Genomic DNA, 13,943 nt, shown 5'->3' with positions numbered 1-13,943 from the left:
TAAACAATCAGGGCATAGATAGGCAATTATCTCACAAGACAGGCAAAGATAGGCAATTATCTCACAAGATAGGCAAAGATAGGCAATTATCTTCTCATATATGGAGGTTGTTATTCAGAATGCTACAGTGGTTTCCCCCAAAATATGACTTTTCTGTTTGCATCACAACAAAACTAGCATTAATGACTCAAAAAATGTTAATATGAGGCTAATGTAATGTCATACATATGCCGAAACCTAGAGCAAACACTCAGGGGTGTATTCAATGCGGGTGGCGAGGGGGTTAAACGGGGAGGATTGTTGAAAACAAGCGATCCTTGCCGTTTAAGCCCCGCGCCGGCCACTCACCCTATTCAACATTCTGGGGAATCCCTGCTGTCAGAGGACAGCGAGAATTCGCCCAAACAGCGAATCTTAAACAAAAGTTCAAGTTAAAACTTTGCAAATGGTAATATTCTAGGCTGCTGTGCAAAATACACATGGAGTAATAAAAGCCAGGTTAAATCAGATAAGCCACAGAAAAATTGAACTGCTATACAATGCTGTATACTAAAGGCCCCCATGCACGCATGCGCTACCTTGGCAATTCTCCGCTGGCATACCCACCGGCTAGATCACATGTGATACATCGTATGCAGTCGTTTTCTATACAGTGCATCGCATGCGATCCCATTCCCTGCCCCGACATACAATGGGCCGTATTCAATGTGGCCGGCGAGGGGGTAAAACGGCCGGGGATAACCAAAAACAAGCCATCCGTTTAACCGGCCGCTCACCCTATTCAGCCTGCCGGGGAAATTCTTGCTGTCAGAGGACGGCGCGGATTCCCCCAAACAGAAAGGCTCATGGCTAATGCAGGGAGCCAGCTACATTTAGCCGCAAGCCTCGCTGTTTTAGCGGCCGCATAAGCCGCTTCCCCCTCGCTCCAAAAACCTAGCGAGAGGGAAACGGCGTGTGCAGGGGTCAGTACTGCTCGCTGTCACAGCTCGCAGAAAGCATTGAATACACTCCAATGTATCCTTGGTATAGCAATGACAATCTGCGGATCCGATGTGCACGGTTTCGCACAGCGGTTTGGAATTGCAAGTAAATTACATAAGATTTGACAATTTTCATACGATTTATCGGCCCAATGCTTTGCCGTTGTGTAGAAAAGGGCCAAATTGCACTAGTGTATGGGGGCCTTAAGGGGATTATTTGCACAGCAGTGTATTTTGTAAGCCGACGCTTCACAGCCCGGAGGTAAGAATGTAAAAGGCACTTACAGTCAGCGTAAAGCACAGCAGTCAAGGTAACAAAGCCTTAAGAACATTAAATTGCATTTGGGGTCCATATATCTGGGTAGTGGGCGCTACCTTTAAAAATACTGCCACTTTAATTGTTGCTGCAAAACCACTGAATTATAAATAAACCACCAGGTTGCACAATATCTTGAGATTCTCCAGTATTACATAATTAGAATATGAGGATTTATTTTTCCCTTCATCAACAAATGCTTATCAGTGCTTCCCCAAACTATCAGAACTCACCCCACGATCTGGCTGAAATATTTCCTATATCCTTCAACTGTCTCGTGCTGTAAAGGAAGGGAGAAGAACAGAATTGAATGTATCCATAAGAAGCTGGACACAACGTTCCTAGTAGCAATCTTGAAATGAATACGGTTACCATATTTGACTGGGGCTGGAGAACCAATCGGGCTTGTTTTCGTCTCTGCTTTCTGTAGTAGTTTTGAAATATTTCTTTATCACCCTGAAAAGTAACAAAACGAAAAATTATAGTTGACAAAATATTAAAACTAATTCTGCCGACATGTGCGGTGGTACAATAGGTGTCAAGAAAATGAAAAACTGTCAGGACAACAGTTACAAAGAAACGGGACAGCCAGAGAATAACAGAGGTGCCACATTGGAAAATGAAACATGGATATACGCAGTGTGGGTGTAATGGTTAGCATTAATGCCTCACAGCGCTGAGGTCATGGGTTCCATTCCCACCATGGCCCTAACTGTGCAGAGTTTGTATATCCCATGCTTGCGTGAGTTTCCACTGGGTACTCCGGTTTCCTCCCACAATCCAAATAATACTGGTAGGTCCGTTACATCCCAAGAAAATAACCCTAGAATGAATGTGTGTGTACATGTGGAAGGGAATATAGATTGTAAGCTCCACCGGGGCAGTGACTGATGTGAATGTTAAAATATTCTCTGTACAGCGCTGCGGAATTGGTGTGTGCTATATAAATAACAAAATATATATATATATTATATATATATATATATATAAAATAATATATATGAGCATGTGATACGAATCACCAGTGATCTTGCATAAGCATTATTGTTCTAATTACCATTATAATTAATTACCACTATACAAGGAGACCATACAAACTCAACAAAGATAGGACAGTGGTTGGCAATCAAACTCAAGACCTCTGTGATGTGAGGCATGAATGGCCGCCATTGTGCCACCATGCTGCCCAACCATTGTTCCATAAGCATGTGGAATAAGCAGCAATAAATAGGGGTCTAGGCTAAGCTTTGGCGAGAGATAACGTGGACGGAGATAAAGTAATCAACCAATCAGCTCCTAACTGTCATGTTAAAGGCTGTGTTTGAAAAAATTATAGGAGCCGGTTGGTTGGTGCTTTATTGCTGTCTACCTTATCTCTTTCCAAGGTTATGGCCGCAATACACTAGTGTAATTTGTCCCATTTCTACAAGATTTTGGCGCATCGGGCCGATACATCATTTGAAAAGTCTTTTACTTATGATTCCGATCCGACACGAGCACTGGATCGGATACGAAGATTGGGTCAGATGTACAAAGCTTGAAAAGTGATAAAGTGGAGAAAGAAAAAATACCATTCAATCAGCTCCTATCTGCCATTTTATAGGCTGTGTTTGAAAGCGGACAGTTATGTGCTGATTAGTTGGTGGTTTATCACTCTCCATTTTATCCCTTTTCAACGCTTAGTACATCTCAACCTTTGTCACTGCTGCAACAAGGATGTATCATATCCCGGGGCAATGGATGCGCCCGAATGCGATTCATAGTATGCAAAATGACCGCATGCATCTAGGCACTGGGGAGTTTCCAGGGCATCGCATGCGAGGCTACATGCCATACCTTGGCTAAGCGTATGGTCTCTTTTAGTACATAGACCCAATCATTTTTTTGCCGACGCAAAGAAAATTATTAATAATCATAATTCTGAAAACCAATCCAGAAGACTTTAAGAAGTGCAGAGCATGCCATTTACTGACATTTGGGCGTGTGATAAATATATTATGGCTATTAAGGATACTTGGTAAGAAGAAGGTGGATGGACCCTAATCTAGTACCAATATAACATTAATTATTGTTATTAATTAATGTAGAAACATTCACAAACCCAGTCGTTCCTTAATTAACAAGAAAAATTAGCATTGAACAAAACCGTTCAATCAACAAGACATTTTTAGAACAAAAATCTAAACTAATAAGTCCACCAACAACAATCAACACAAGGAAAAACACTACACCACAAAAAGTTATACATGAAGTACATCTATAATGTGCTTCCATTTTTCATTTTTAATTGTATACACATTTTCTACTCTTATTACAGAAAATTGTCTTTTGTAAGTAACTCAACTGACATCCCGGTGATCTCATTAAGAAGAACCATTCAGGGGGAACCATCTGTGCGTTTGAAACCAGTGCCCCACGAGCGTCTCATCTACCTACTGAATACAACGTCATTTGTATGCAAGAAGAATAAAGCAGCTTAGCATTTTGATTTTTTTTTTTTTTTTTAGGGGCATGAGGTTATCGCTGGGTCACAGTTACTTAACATTCCATTACTTGATACCAACAATCCCCCCTTCCGAGCCAGGAGCACAATAAGGGACACGAGGAGTGGTAACATAGCAGTGACTAGTAACTCACAAGAAAACAAGGTTTAGCATTTAGCTCATACACCGGCCAATAAACCTATTTAAACAGATTTTACCACCATTTTGGAAAACCAATTAACTGGAATGGTAATAAGAAGCTCCTTACAAAAGACTTAGCAGTCCGGCTTAAATAAGAAACAACATTCCTCATAGCATCAGTTTATTTACTTCTTTGGTGAAATGTACTATGCACGCTATTTGGGAATCAGGAAAATGTAGAACATTCCAACTAATATAAAGAACACAAAAGACACGCAAACACGTATATGGTTTTATTACCAAGGGATGGAACGCATATTGATGATTATGAAAAAAAAATTTGTGTTGACAAAAACCTAATAATATTGGGTTGTAGTTTATTTTACATTGGGAAAAATAGGAAACCTTTAAGTTAAATTGGATATGATGTAGAAAAAATGAATCTCAATGTCTTTGTAAGCATGATGGGGTCAATTTAATAAGCTGGGTATTCAATCTCTTCCAATATTTTCCGACAGGGGAAATATCATCACTCACCTATTCAATGCTTCTGTTACCGACAGCACTGAAGGGTGTCAAATACGACTTTTTTAAAGTTGGATCTGTTTTCTCAAATTCACAGCCATTTTTCGACAATCCACGGCCATTTTCACCGATCTACGAACTTTCCGACACTCGACAGTCGGAGCATTGAATTCAAGTTTCTGTTGAATGAAACGAAAACAGCCCGAGATTCCAACTGTCGGGATGTTCCAACATTCGGAATCCTGGATTAAATACCCCCCTAAAGCTTCTAAAAATGAATAGAGGTAATGTTGCCATTAGCAACCAATCAGATTATGGGAGGTATTCAATCCCCCGCCGCTATCTCTGATGGGGGAAATGGTGGCGGGACCCTATTAAATGCTGTCTTTCCCGGTAGCAATGAACAGGGATCTCGGCAGAACGTACACGACTTTAGAAGCAGTCGTGCCCGTTTTGCCGAGGACGACCGTGGATTGTTTCTCGTGACCACGCCCCCTTTTTGCCATTTGGCAGCAAGGACATTGAATCCCACCTGCCAATACTAAGTCGAGCCGGACGAGAATGGGACATATTGCCAGTGATTTGGAGTGCTGCTGGCGATAAATTGCGCTCCTGTATGTAAGCATGCTCCTGCGACCAGCGGCTTCCCGCGCCCTGTGCAGGAGGTAAGCGCCGGGGAGATCAGTGGCAGAAGGGCTCCCTCCTGCCTTCGCGTCCCTCCCCCCTTCCAAGTGACGCCGCTCCCTCCCTCCTGCATTCGGGTCTCTCTCCCCCTCCCGCCCCGTGACTGTAACAGTGCCTCCTTTTCATCGCTGATGAAAAGGAGACACTGAGCAATATGATTGCTGGCGATATATTGCTAGCAATATATCGCCAGCAATCATATCGCCCCATGCGTACACACCTTTACTTGCAACCTCTGAATCCCCCACTGCATACTCTCCTGTCACTTAGGGGGGTATTTTGGTTCACTCTTTCTGACAAATTCCTTCTTAGATGGACAAAACCATGTGCACTGCAGGGGGGCAGATGTAAAATGTGCAGAGAGAATTAGATTTGGGTGAGTCATTTTGTTTCTGTGCAGGGTAAATACTGACTGCTTTATTTTTAAACTGCAATATCGATCTCACTTTGAAGTAAAACCCCACCCAAATATAAAGGTGAGTACACACGGGTGCAATTTCATGTAAAATCGCTGGGAATATGGTCGCTGAATATGGCCAGCTGCGCGCTCCCGTGTGCACTGCCTAATGGTCGCAGGAGCATGCTCCTGCGACCAGCGGCTTTCCCCGGCGATCGCTGTGCCGGGAGGTCAGCGCCGGGGAGATCAGCGTTGATCTCCCCAGCCCCGTGCCGCTGCTCCCTCCCCCCTCCCATCAAAGTGACAGCAGCAGCGTCTGCTGCTGCTGCGCTCCCCCTCCGCCCCGTAGCAGTGTCTCCTTTTCATCGCTGATGAAAAGGAGACACTGAGCAATATGATTGCTGGGGATATATTGCTAGCAATATATCCCCAGCAATCATATTACCCTGTGTGTACACAGCATAACTCTCTCTGCACAAGTAATATCTGCCCCACCTGCCGTGCACATGGTTTTGTCCACCTAAGAAAGAATTTGTCAGAAAGAGTGAACCAAAATAACCCCCTTAATGAGGTCACCTGCCAGTGACTATATTAGATGCAGAGCACAAATGTGTTCAGGGGAGTAGTGTGTTTAGGACCGGCATGGCCAAACTGTGGCCCTCCAGCTGGTGTGAAACTACACATCCCAGCATGCCTTGCCATAGTTTTAGCATTCCCCAATAGCAAAACTGTGGCAAGGCTTGATGGGTCTTGTAGTTTCACAACAGCTGGAGGGCCATAGTGTGGCTATGCCTGGTTTAGGAGGAGGCCTACAAGTACAGCCAATAATTATTAGCTATTTCAGAAACACCTCAAAGGGCGGTGACCAGCTTCACATCACCAGTTGTAATGAAGATTCACCTAAGACGTAAAATGCACTTCCTCTACTGAATTTTAGATTTGAATTTATTAATAAATAATTTGTTTCAATGGCATTTCCAGTGAGAAGCATATTTTTTGTTTTACTGACATAAAAGATGTACCGATCGGTACCAAATCTGCCATTATTTTATTCCAGTGGCAGCTGAACGCTACGCGGCTGATTCCGCCTGAACATAAAAGCTGTGGATTCCGCCTGTATTCACTTACCCAGCCATGGGCTTTTTGGTTCTCAGTTAAAAAGCTGCATTAACTTAACTGGTTCTCAGTGAGATTTAACACAGCTTTTTGTTCACATGGAAAAGTAGGCAAAAGTTCCTATTTTAAATATTCAGACCCCCTCAGGATTAATAATGTCTATCAAAGTTTTTAAATAGATTTTTTGGTACTTGTTTCCTAGCAGGGCGCCCAGTTTCCTTAGGAACGCGAACGTAGTGAAATCGCATCGCATTATAGTAGCATGCGATGCAATGCAATGCAATTTTCCTGTTCCCGCTCCCTGTCATTCCCGCCCCCTTCCAGATCCTCTCAGAAATCATTCTGAGGTGATATTCTGACAGGAGTAGAAGCATCCCTCAGAGCTGCTGGTGATTTATTGAAAGTTTATGAGATGGCTGCATCTATGACTATGTTTACGCTGCCTCAGACGGAGGAGGAGGCCATCACCTTTTTTCAAGGACACAATCTCCTTCCGGTAGCGCAGAATTGCGCGAATGGCCACGTAATGTGCCTTTCTGTGAAGGAATGTATGTGGCGCTGCCATGTAAAAGTGTGCCGGCTGAAGGTGAGCCTCAGAGCGGCTCACTGGTTTCCGGTGTGCCGCTTATCGTTTGTCACCTTGGTGCGCTTTATATACTCATGGGCCCAGGAGCTGACATCCATTGAGTACTGTCAGCAACAGCTGGACATATCCAAAAGGACGGCTGTTTTGTACAACAGATGGATGCGGGAGGCTTGTACGATGGACCTCATGGCGCAGCCACAGCGCCGTATCGGCGGTCCAGGCCACATCGTGGAGGTCGATGAGAGTATGTTTGTAAGAAGGAAGAGTAATGTCGGCTGTATGTTCCCACAGCAGTGGGTTTTGGGGGGAATTTGTAGGGAAACGGGACAGTGTTTCCTCACCATGGTGCCCAGACGCGATGCCAGCACTTTGATGGCGGCTATTACTGAGAATGTAGATCCAGGCACCACGATTTACAGTGACTGCTGGAGGGCGTACAGCACGGAACAGCTGGAACTTGCAGGTTATCAGCACGCCCAAGTCAATCACAGGTTCAATTTTATAGACCCGTCCACAGGGGTGCATACCCAGAATGTGGAGAGAATGTGGGGTGCATGCAGATGGCGCTATAAGCGCCAAAGAGGTACAGCACGACACATGCTCCATTTCTATCTCCAGGAGTTCATGTGGAGAAAGACATTGGGTGGGGATAACCCATTTGAGCGAATCCGGGGAGCACTTACACTCCTCCCTAAGGATGATTAAGTGATTTGTTACTAATTAATGTTTTACTGTGATTCATTGTTCTTAATTAATGTTTTACTGTGATTCATTGTTCTTAATTAATGTTTTACGGTTTAAAATTGATTCATTGTTCCTATTATCATTATGCTTTTTAAATTATTTTAGTAAATTTTCAGTTTTTAGTTACACATGTCGTCATCAGATGTATGATTTTGCAAGTGTGAAAGTGTTCCTAGAACACCACCACTATCCATGCCACCCCAAAGCGTGGCGAGTGCAGCGGTATGCGTCCTCCAACCTTTTCATACCCCCACTATGCACGTCGGCGTGGAGTTTATTCTATAAAGTGTGGCGAGCGCAGCGAGCCACCGAGCCCGAAGCGTGGCGAGCCCCGGTAGGGGACGCGGATTACTTTACATGTATTCCGCGTCCCCTCGCCATGCTTCGGGCTCGGTGGCTCGCTGCGCTTGCCACACTTTACAAAATCAACTCCACGCCAACGTGGATAGTGGGGGTATGAAAAGGTCGGAGGATGCGTTCCGCCGCCGCTCCCCTTGCTTTGGGGTGGCGTTGATCCTGGATGTGACGCTATAAATAAACGTACTACTACTACTACTAAACAATGGCATAGGTGCTTTCAATTGTAATACTAAGCACACATCACATCTCATCCCATCATATCTCATAGTAAGCACCCATCACATCTCATCGCATGGGTGCTTCTACTATGAAATATTGCATCACATCGCACCTTGTCTATGGTGCCCTGCGATCCCATGCGATATATCATTGTATAAGCACTCCTGTGCACTTCATATGGACATCTCATCGCACAGCACTATACACGCTGCGCGATGCGATTTCACTACGGAGAATAGCCCAGTACACTAAATTTTCAAAGCCAATCCTGAACAGTTTTTGCAGTGTGAGAGACCACTGCCATTAGGGAATACTGGTGAAATGAAGGGTGGTACTTGGTCTGCTACAATGTTTAGGTAGACAGTATGGGGGGAATTTACTAAGATGTGTATTCTATTTAACATGTGATGTTGCTATGGGCTATCTTCTAGAGCAGTGTTTTTCAACCACTGTGCCGTGGTACACTAGTGTGCCTTGAGTTGTTCTCAAGTGTGCCCCCAGATCTAGAGATGCCCAAACCAGTTTACAGCAATCACCAGTTCAACTGCTATTTATTGGTCTCTACTTTTCATGTAAAGGGCCAATGTATTTTAGTTTGTTACCAGTGTGTTTGTTTTTTATATGGGGGCCAATAGATTTTTTTTTTCTGTGGGAGCCAATGTGTTTTGCCCTGTGGGGATCTCATGGTGTGCCTTGGCAATTGTGAAATCGTATTTAGTGTGCCACAAGGTAAAAAGGTTGAAAATCACTGTTCTAGAGGGTGCAAAATAAATAAGAAGTAGATTATGTGAAGTAGAATACACATCTTAGTAAATTTCCCCTATGTGTCAAAGTAACATCTACATGACTGCCAGGACCCAAGGTTTGTCAAAGTACAGGTGATATATCAAACTTGGTCGCCATCTTTCATTGCTCCATGTTCCAGTTCTGACATTCATGTGCCCATGTTAAGTGCTTTCAGTTGTGGACAGGAGTCAGCAGGTGCACTCTGACTGGTCTGCGGCTATGCAGAGGCATAAGCACTGTGTGTTCTGACCTGTTTCTCTCATAGTCAACGTTAACCTTTTCAGCATTTTGTGCAACAGCATAGTTCTTCTCTGTGATTGGACCAGACGGGCAACCCGGCTCTCCCATTACGCATCAATCAGCCTTATTGTTGGTTCACCAGTTGTTCTTCTTTGAACCACTTTTGGTAGGTACTAACCACTGCATACCTGGAACACCGCACAAGACCTGCCATTTTGGAGATGTTCTGACCCAAATGTTTAGCCCCCACAATTTTGACCTTGTCAAAGTCGCTCAGATCAGTTCCTTTTTATTTTGTTTCCAACAATTCAACTTTAAGAAAGGAGTGTTCAATGATCTTCACTGCACCTGTCAGTGGTTTAAATGTTATGGCCAGAATGCTGGGCACTAGTGCAATTGTATCACGCGGATTGCCAGAAACAAACACTATAGAGATGAAGGAAGTATGGCACTACATCAGTAATTATATATTTAGGTATAATTACTAAGAGTAAAGTTTATTTATTATAAGACACTCCAGCTGGATTATTATACAATGTGGACTCTCTAGGAACATGATATATAACTCTTGCACTGTACTGTAGTGGCTTACAACCTGTTCACAAAGCAGGCCACTAGATGACCAGTATATAATGCATGCTCCCACCTGACCAGTATATAATGCATGCCCCCACCTTATCAGTATATAATGCGGGCTCTCACCTGACCAGTATATAATGCATGCCCCCACCTTATCAGTATATAATGCGGGCTCTCACCTGACCAGTATATAATGCATGCCCCCACCTGACCAGTATATAATGCATGCCCCCACCTGACCAGTATATAATGCATGCCCCCACCTTATCAGTATATAATGCGGGCTCTCACCTGACCAGTATATAATGCGAGCTCCCACCTTATCAGTATATAATGCCAGCTCCCACCTGACCAGTATATAATGCATGCTCCCACCTGACCAGTATATAATGCAAGCTCCCACCTGACCAGTATATAATGCCAGCTCCCACCTGACCAGTATATAATGCATGCTCCCACCTGACCAATATATAATGCAAGCTCCCACCTGACCTGTATATAATGCATGCCCCCACCTTATCAGTATATAATGCCAGCTCCCACCTGACCAGTATATAATGCATGCCCCCACCTGACCAGTATATAATGCATGCCCCCACCTTATCAGTATATAATGCGGGCTCCCACCTGACCAGTATATAATGCATGCCCCCACCTTATCAGTATATAATGCGTGCTCCCACCTGACCAGTATATAATGCATGCCCCCACCTGACCAGTATATAATGCGGGCTCTCACCTGACCAGTATATAATGCAAGCTCCTACTTGACCAGTATATAATGCATGCTCCCACCTGACCAGTATATAATGCGAGCTCCCACCTGACCAGTATATAATGCAAGCTCTCACCTGACCAGTATATAATGCCAGCTCCCACCTGACCAGTATATAATGCCAGCTCCCACCTGACCAGTATATAATGCGAGCTCTCACCTGACCAGTATATAATGCGAGCTCTCATCTGACCAGTATATAATGCGGGCTCCCACCTGACCAGTATATAATGCATGCTCCCACCTGACCAGTATATAATGGGAGCTCCCACCTGACCAGTATATAATGGGAGCTCCCACCTGACCAGTATATAATGCGGGCTCCCACCTGACCAGTATATAATGCGGGCTCCCACCTGACCAGTATATAATGCGGGCTCCCACCTGACCAGTATATAATGCGGGCTCTCACCTGACCAGTATATAATGCGAGCTCCCACTTGACCAGTATATAATGCATGCTCCCACCTGACCAGTATATAATGCGAGCTCCCACCTGACCAGTATATAATGCAAGCTCTCACCTGACCAGTATATAATGCCAGCTCCCACCTGACCAGTATATAATGCCAGCTCCCACCTGACCAGTATATAATGCGAGCTCTCACCTGACCAGTATATAATGCGAGCTCTCATCTGACCAGTATATAATGCGGGCTCCCACCTGACCAGTATATAATGCATGCTCCCACCTGACCAGTATATAATGGGAGCTCCCACCTGACCAGTATATAATGGGAGCTCCCACCTGACCAGTATATAATGCGGGCTCCCACCTGACCAGTATATAATGCGGGCTCCCACCTGACCAGTATATAATGCGGGCTCCCACCTGACCAGTATATAATGCGGGCTCCCACCTGACCAGTATATAATGCGGGCTCCCACCTGACCAGTATATAATGCAAGCTCCCACCTGACCAGTATATAATGCGGGCCTCCCACCTGACCGTATATAATGCGAGCTACCACCTGACCAGTATATAATGTAAGCTCTCATATGACCAGTGTACAATTTGAGTTTGCACCTGACCAGTATATAATATGGGATCCCACCAGACCAGTATATGATTCAGGGCCCCTTGACCAATACACAATAAGAGCCCCACGTGATCAGCATACAATGAGGGCTCCCTGACCAGTATATAATACAGGCCCCACCTGACCATTATACGGTGCAGGCCTTCACCTGTTCACCAGGCTAAAAGCACAGAATCAGTGTACAATGTGAGCACACACTTGACCAGTATACAATGCTGGCTCCCATCTGACCAGTACACATAAAGGCGCCTTTGCGGTACTTGGCTTGTGTTAACTACTTTAGCTCCTTCCCTCCAAAGCTCCGCCTCTGCAGATGCAAACCAGGGATCTGCAATACTGTACTATGGACGAAGGATTCCGCATGTGCAAAAAAAGATGCAATTCTCCCATTCTGATCTAAATGCGCGGCAAATACCCCTTTCAGACCGCACTTAAAAACTGGTATTTTGCCGATTTTTAACCGTTTTAAAGCGGTAATCTGTGTGGTCTGAAAGGTGCAGAACCACTTTACCGTTTTACAAAAGCCGTTTTCGTAAAACGGTTAAAATGGAGGGTCCTACAAGTTTCAGACCCGGTATCAAAATCGGGTCTGAAACGGTATTTCGGACCCAGCCAATAATCTGGGTCCTAAATTCAGCACAGTGAATATTCAATGAGCGCTCATTAAATATTCATAGCACTGGAGCCCCCCGCCCCCCCCCCCCCCCCCGCGGGTTAAAATCCCCCGACTCCCCCCAGCCTCCTGCTACTCACCACCGGGCTGAAGCTCGGCGCTCCGCTCCTCCACCGAGGAAGAGGACGAGGAGGACGTGGCCCTGCAGTGGAAGAGTTCCAGCCCCTGGCACACAGCGGGGCTCAGGCTGTCAGAGTCCTGGGGTAGAGCCACGCCGCTGCCTTCCTCCCAACACTCCCTCCCCAGGCATCCGAGCTCCAGCGTGCTTCCCGCCCAGGCTCCCCCCTCACTCTCAGTTCTGTCCCTGCTGGAGGAGGAGGCGGCGGCGGCAGCAGCATCGAAGGCCTGGCCTATCACCCTCAGCACTCTGGACGAGCATCCCCCCGGCCTGAGCAGGCGGGCAGCGACCTCGCTGGCCGCGGTGTGGGATGTGCAGAGCAGCAGCCGGAGCCCGGGGGACATGTGTCTCCCCGCTGCAGCTCCCCGCGCACCCACTCCTGCTCCTGCGCCCACTGCTTGTTCTTCAGCAGCAGCTTCCGATCCAGGCTGCGGGAGCCGGGCCCGGGGGTGGCCGGGCTCTGGGGGGATGAGGATGCTAAGGGGGGGGACTGGCTTTGACCCTGCTGTATTTGGAAAGTTTCCAAAAACGGGTCTGCCAGTGTCAAAAAACCGGCACTTACCGTTTAAGAGATGCGGTGTGAAAGGGGGTTTACCTGGCAGACCCGTTTTTGGAAACGTTTTCAAATACAGGGTCAAAGCCAGTTATGCGCTCTGAAAGCAACAAAAGTGTTCCTAACATTCCCTTCTTTCCATCAGTTTTTTCTTTCCCTAAAGAAAGTAAAACGACAGGTCTGAGATTTATTCCTTGTACATCTTCACGGACGCGGACTTGATTTGTACAATTCTACTGCATAATGTTCCCTTTTCTCAGCCACCATACAGTATATCAAACCAGTCAAACTTTGCAGGCTCTGCATTAGAAATTCGCATTTCCCTCCTAAACCTCAACTTCTTTATCATTATGACACAACTATAAAAATTTTATTACAGGAAACTGGGCCTGAGAAGATTTATGGCGCTTGGGAAGTTACAGGACTAATCACGAGAATCTCAATTGAAAAGCACAGGGAGACTATTAAGGAAGGGATATTGCAGTTCTGATGCGGTGCAAGTGCAATAAAAACACAACTTAAAGGTCAGTTTAAGAATAAATGTGATCATATTTAAATTAGCTCATTATAAAATTGACAAGAACAACACTTACAGCTTTACTGTAGGGCATTTTACATAATAAATGC

The 13,943-nt window shown here is 45.3% G+C and overlaps 1 protein-coding gene across 5 annotated transcripts in view; it reads right to left on the bottom strand.

Annotated features, from left to right (window-relative positions):
• The window catches only part of EXOC6 (exocyst complex component 6), a 277,290-nt gene that overhangs the window by 150,438 nt on the left and 112,909 nt on the right, over positions 1–13,943 (bottom strand). For all 5 annotated transcript variants that reach the window (XM_083149343.1, XM_083149345.1, XM_083149346.1 and 2 more), the window contains exons 9-10: positions 1,669–1,752; positions 1,530–1,576 (exon numbers count right to left, since the gene is read on the bottom strand). In XM_083149343.1, the coding sequence (XP_083005469.1) occupies positions 1,530–1,576; positions 1,669–1,752 (131 nt within the window). The remainder of the gene's footprint in view (positions 1–1,529; positions 1,577–1,668; positions 1,753–13,943) is intronic.

The sequence above is a fragment of the Crinia signifera genome, chromosome 6 (assembly GCF_055691185.1).
Source record: "Crinia signifera chromosome 6, ASM5569118v1, whole genome shotgun sequence".
NCBI lineage: Eukaryota > Metazoa > Chordata > Amphibia > Anura > Myobatrachidae > Crinia > Crinia signifera.
The sequence above is the reverse complement of the archived record's forward strand: the minus strand, read 5'-3'. Positions and strand labels throughout refer to the sequence as shown.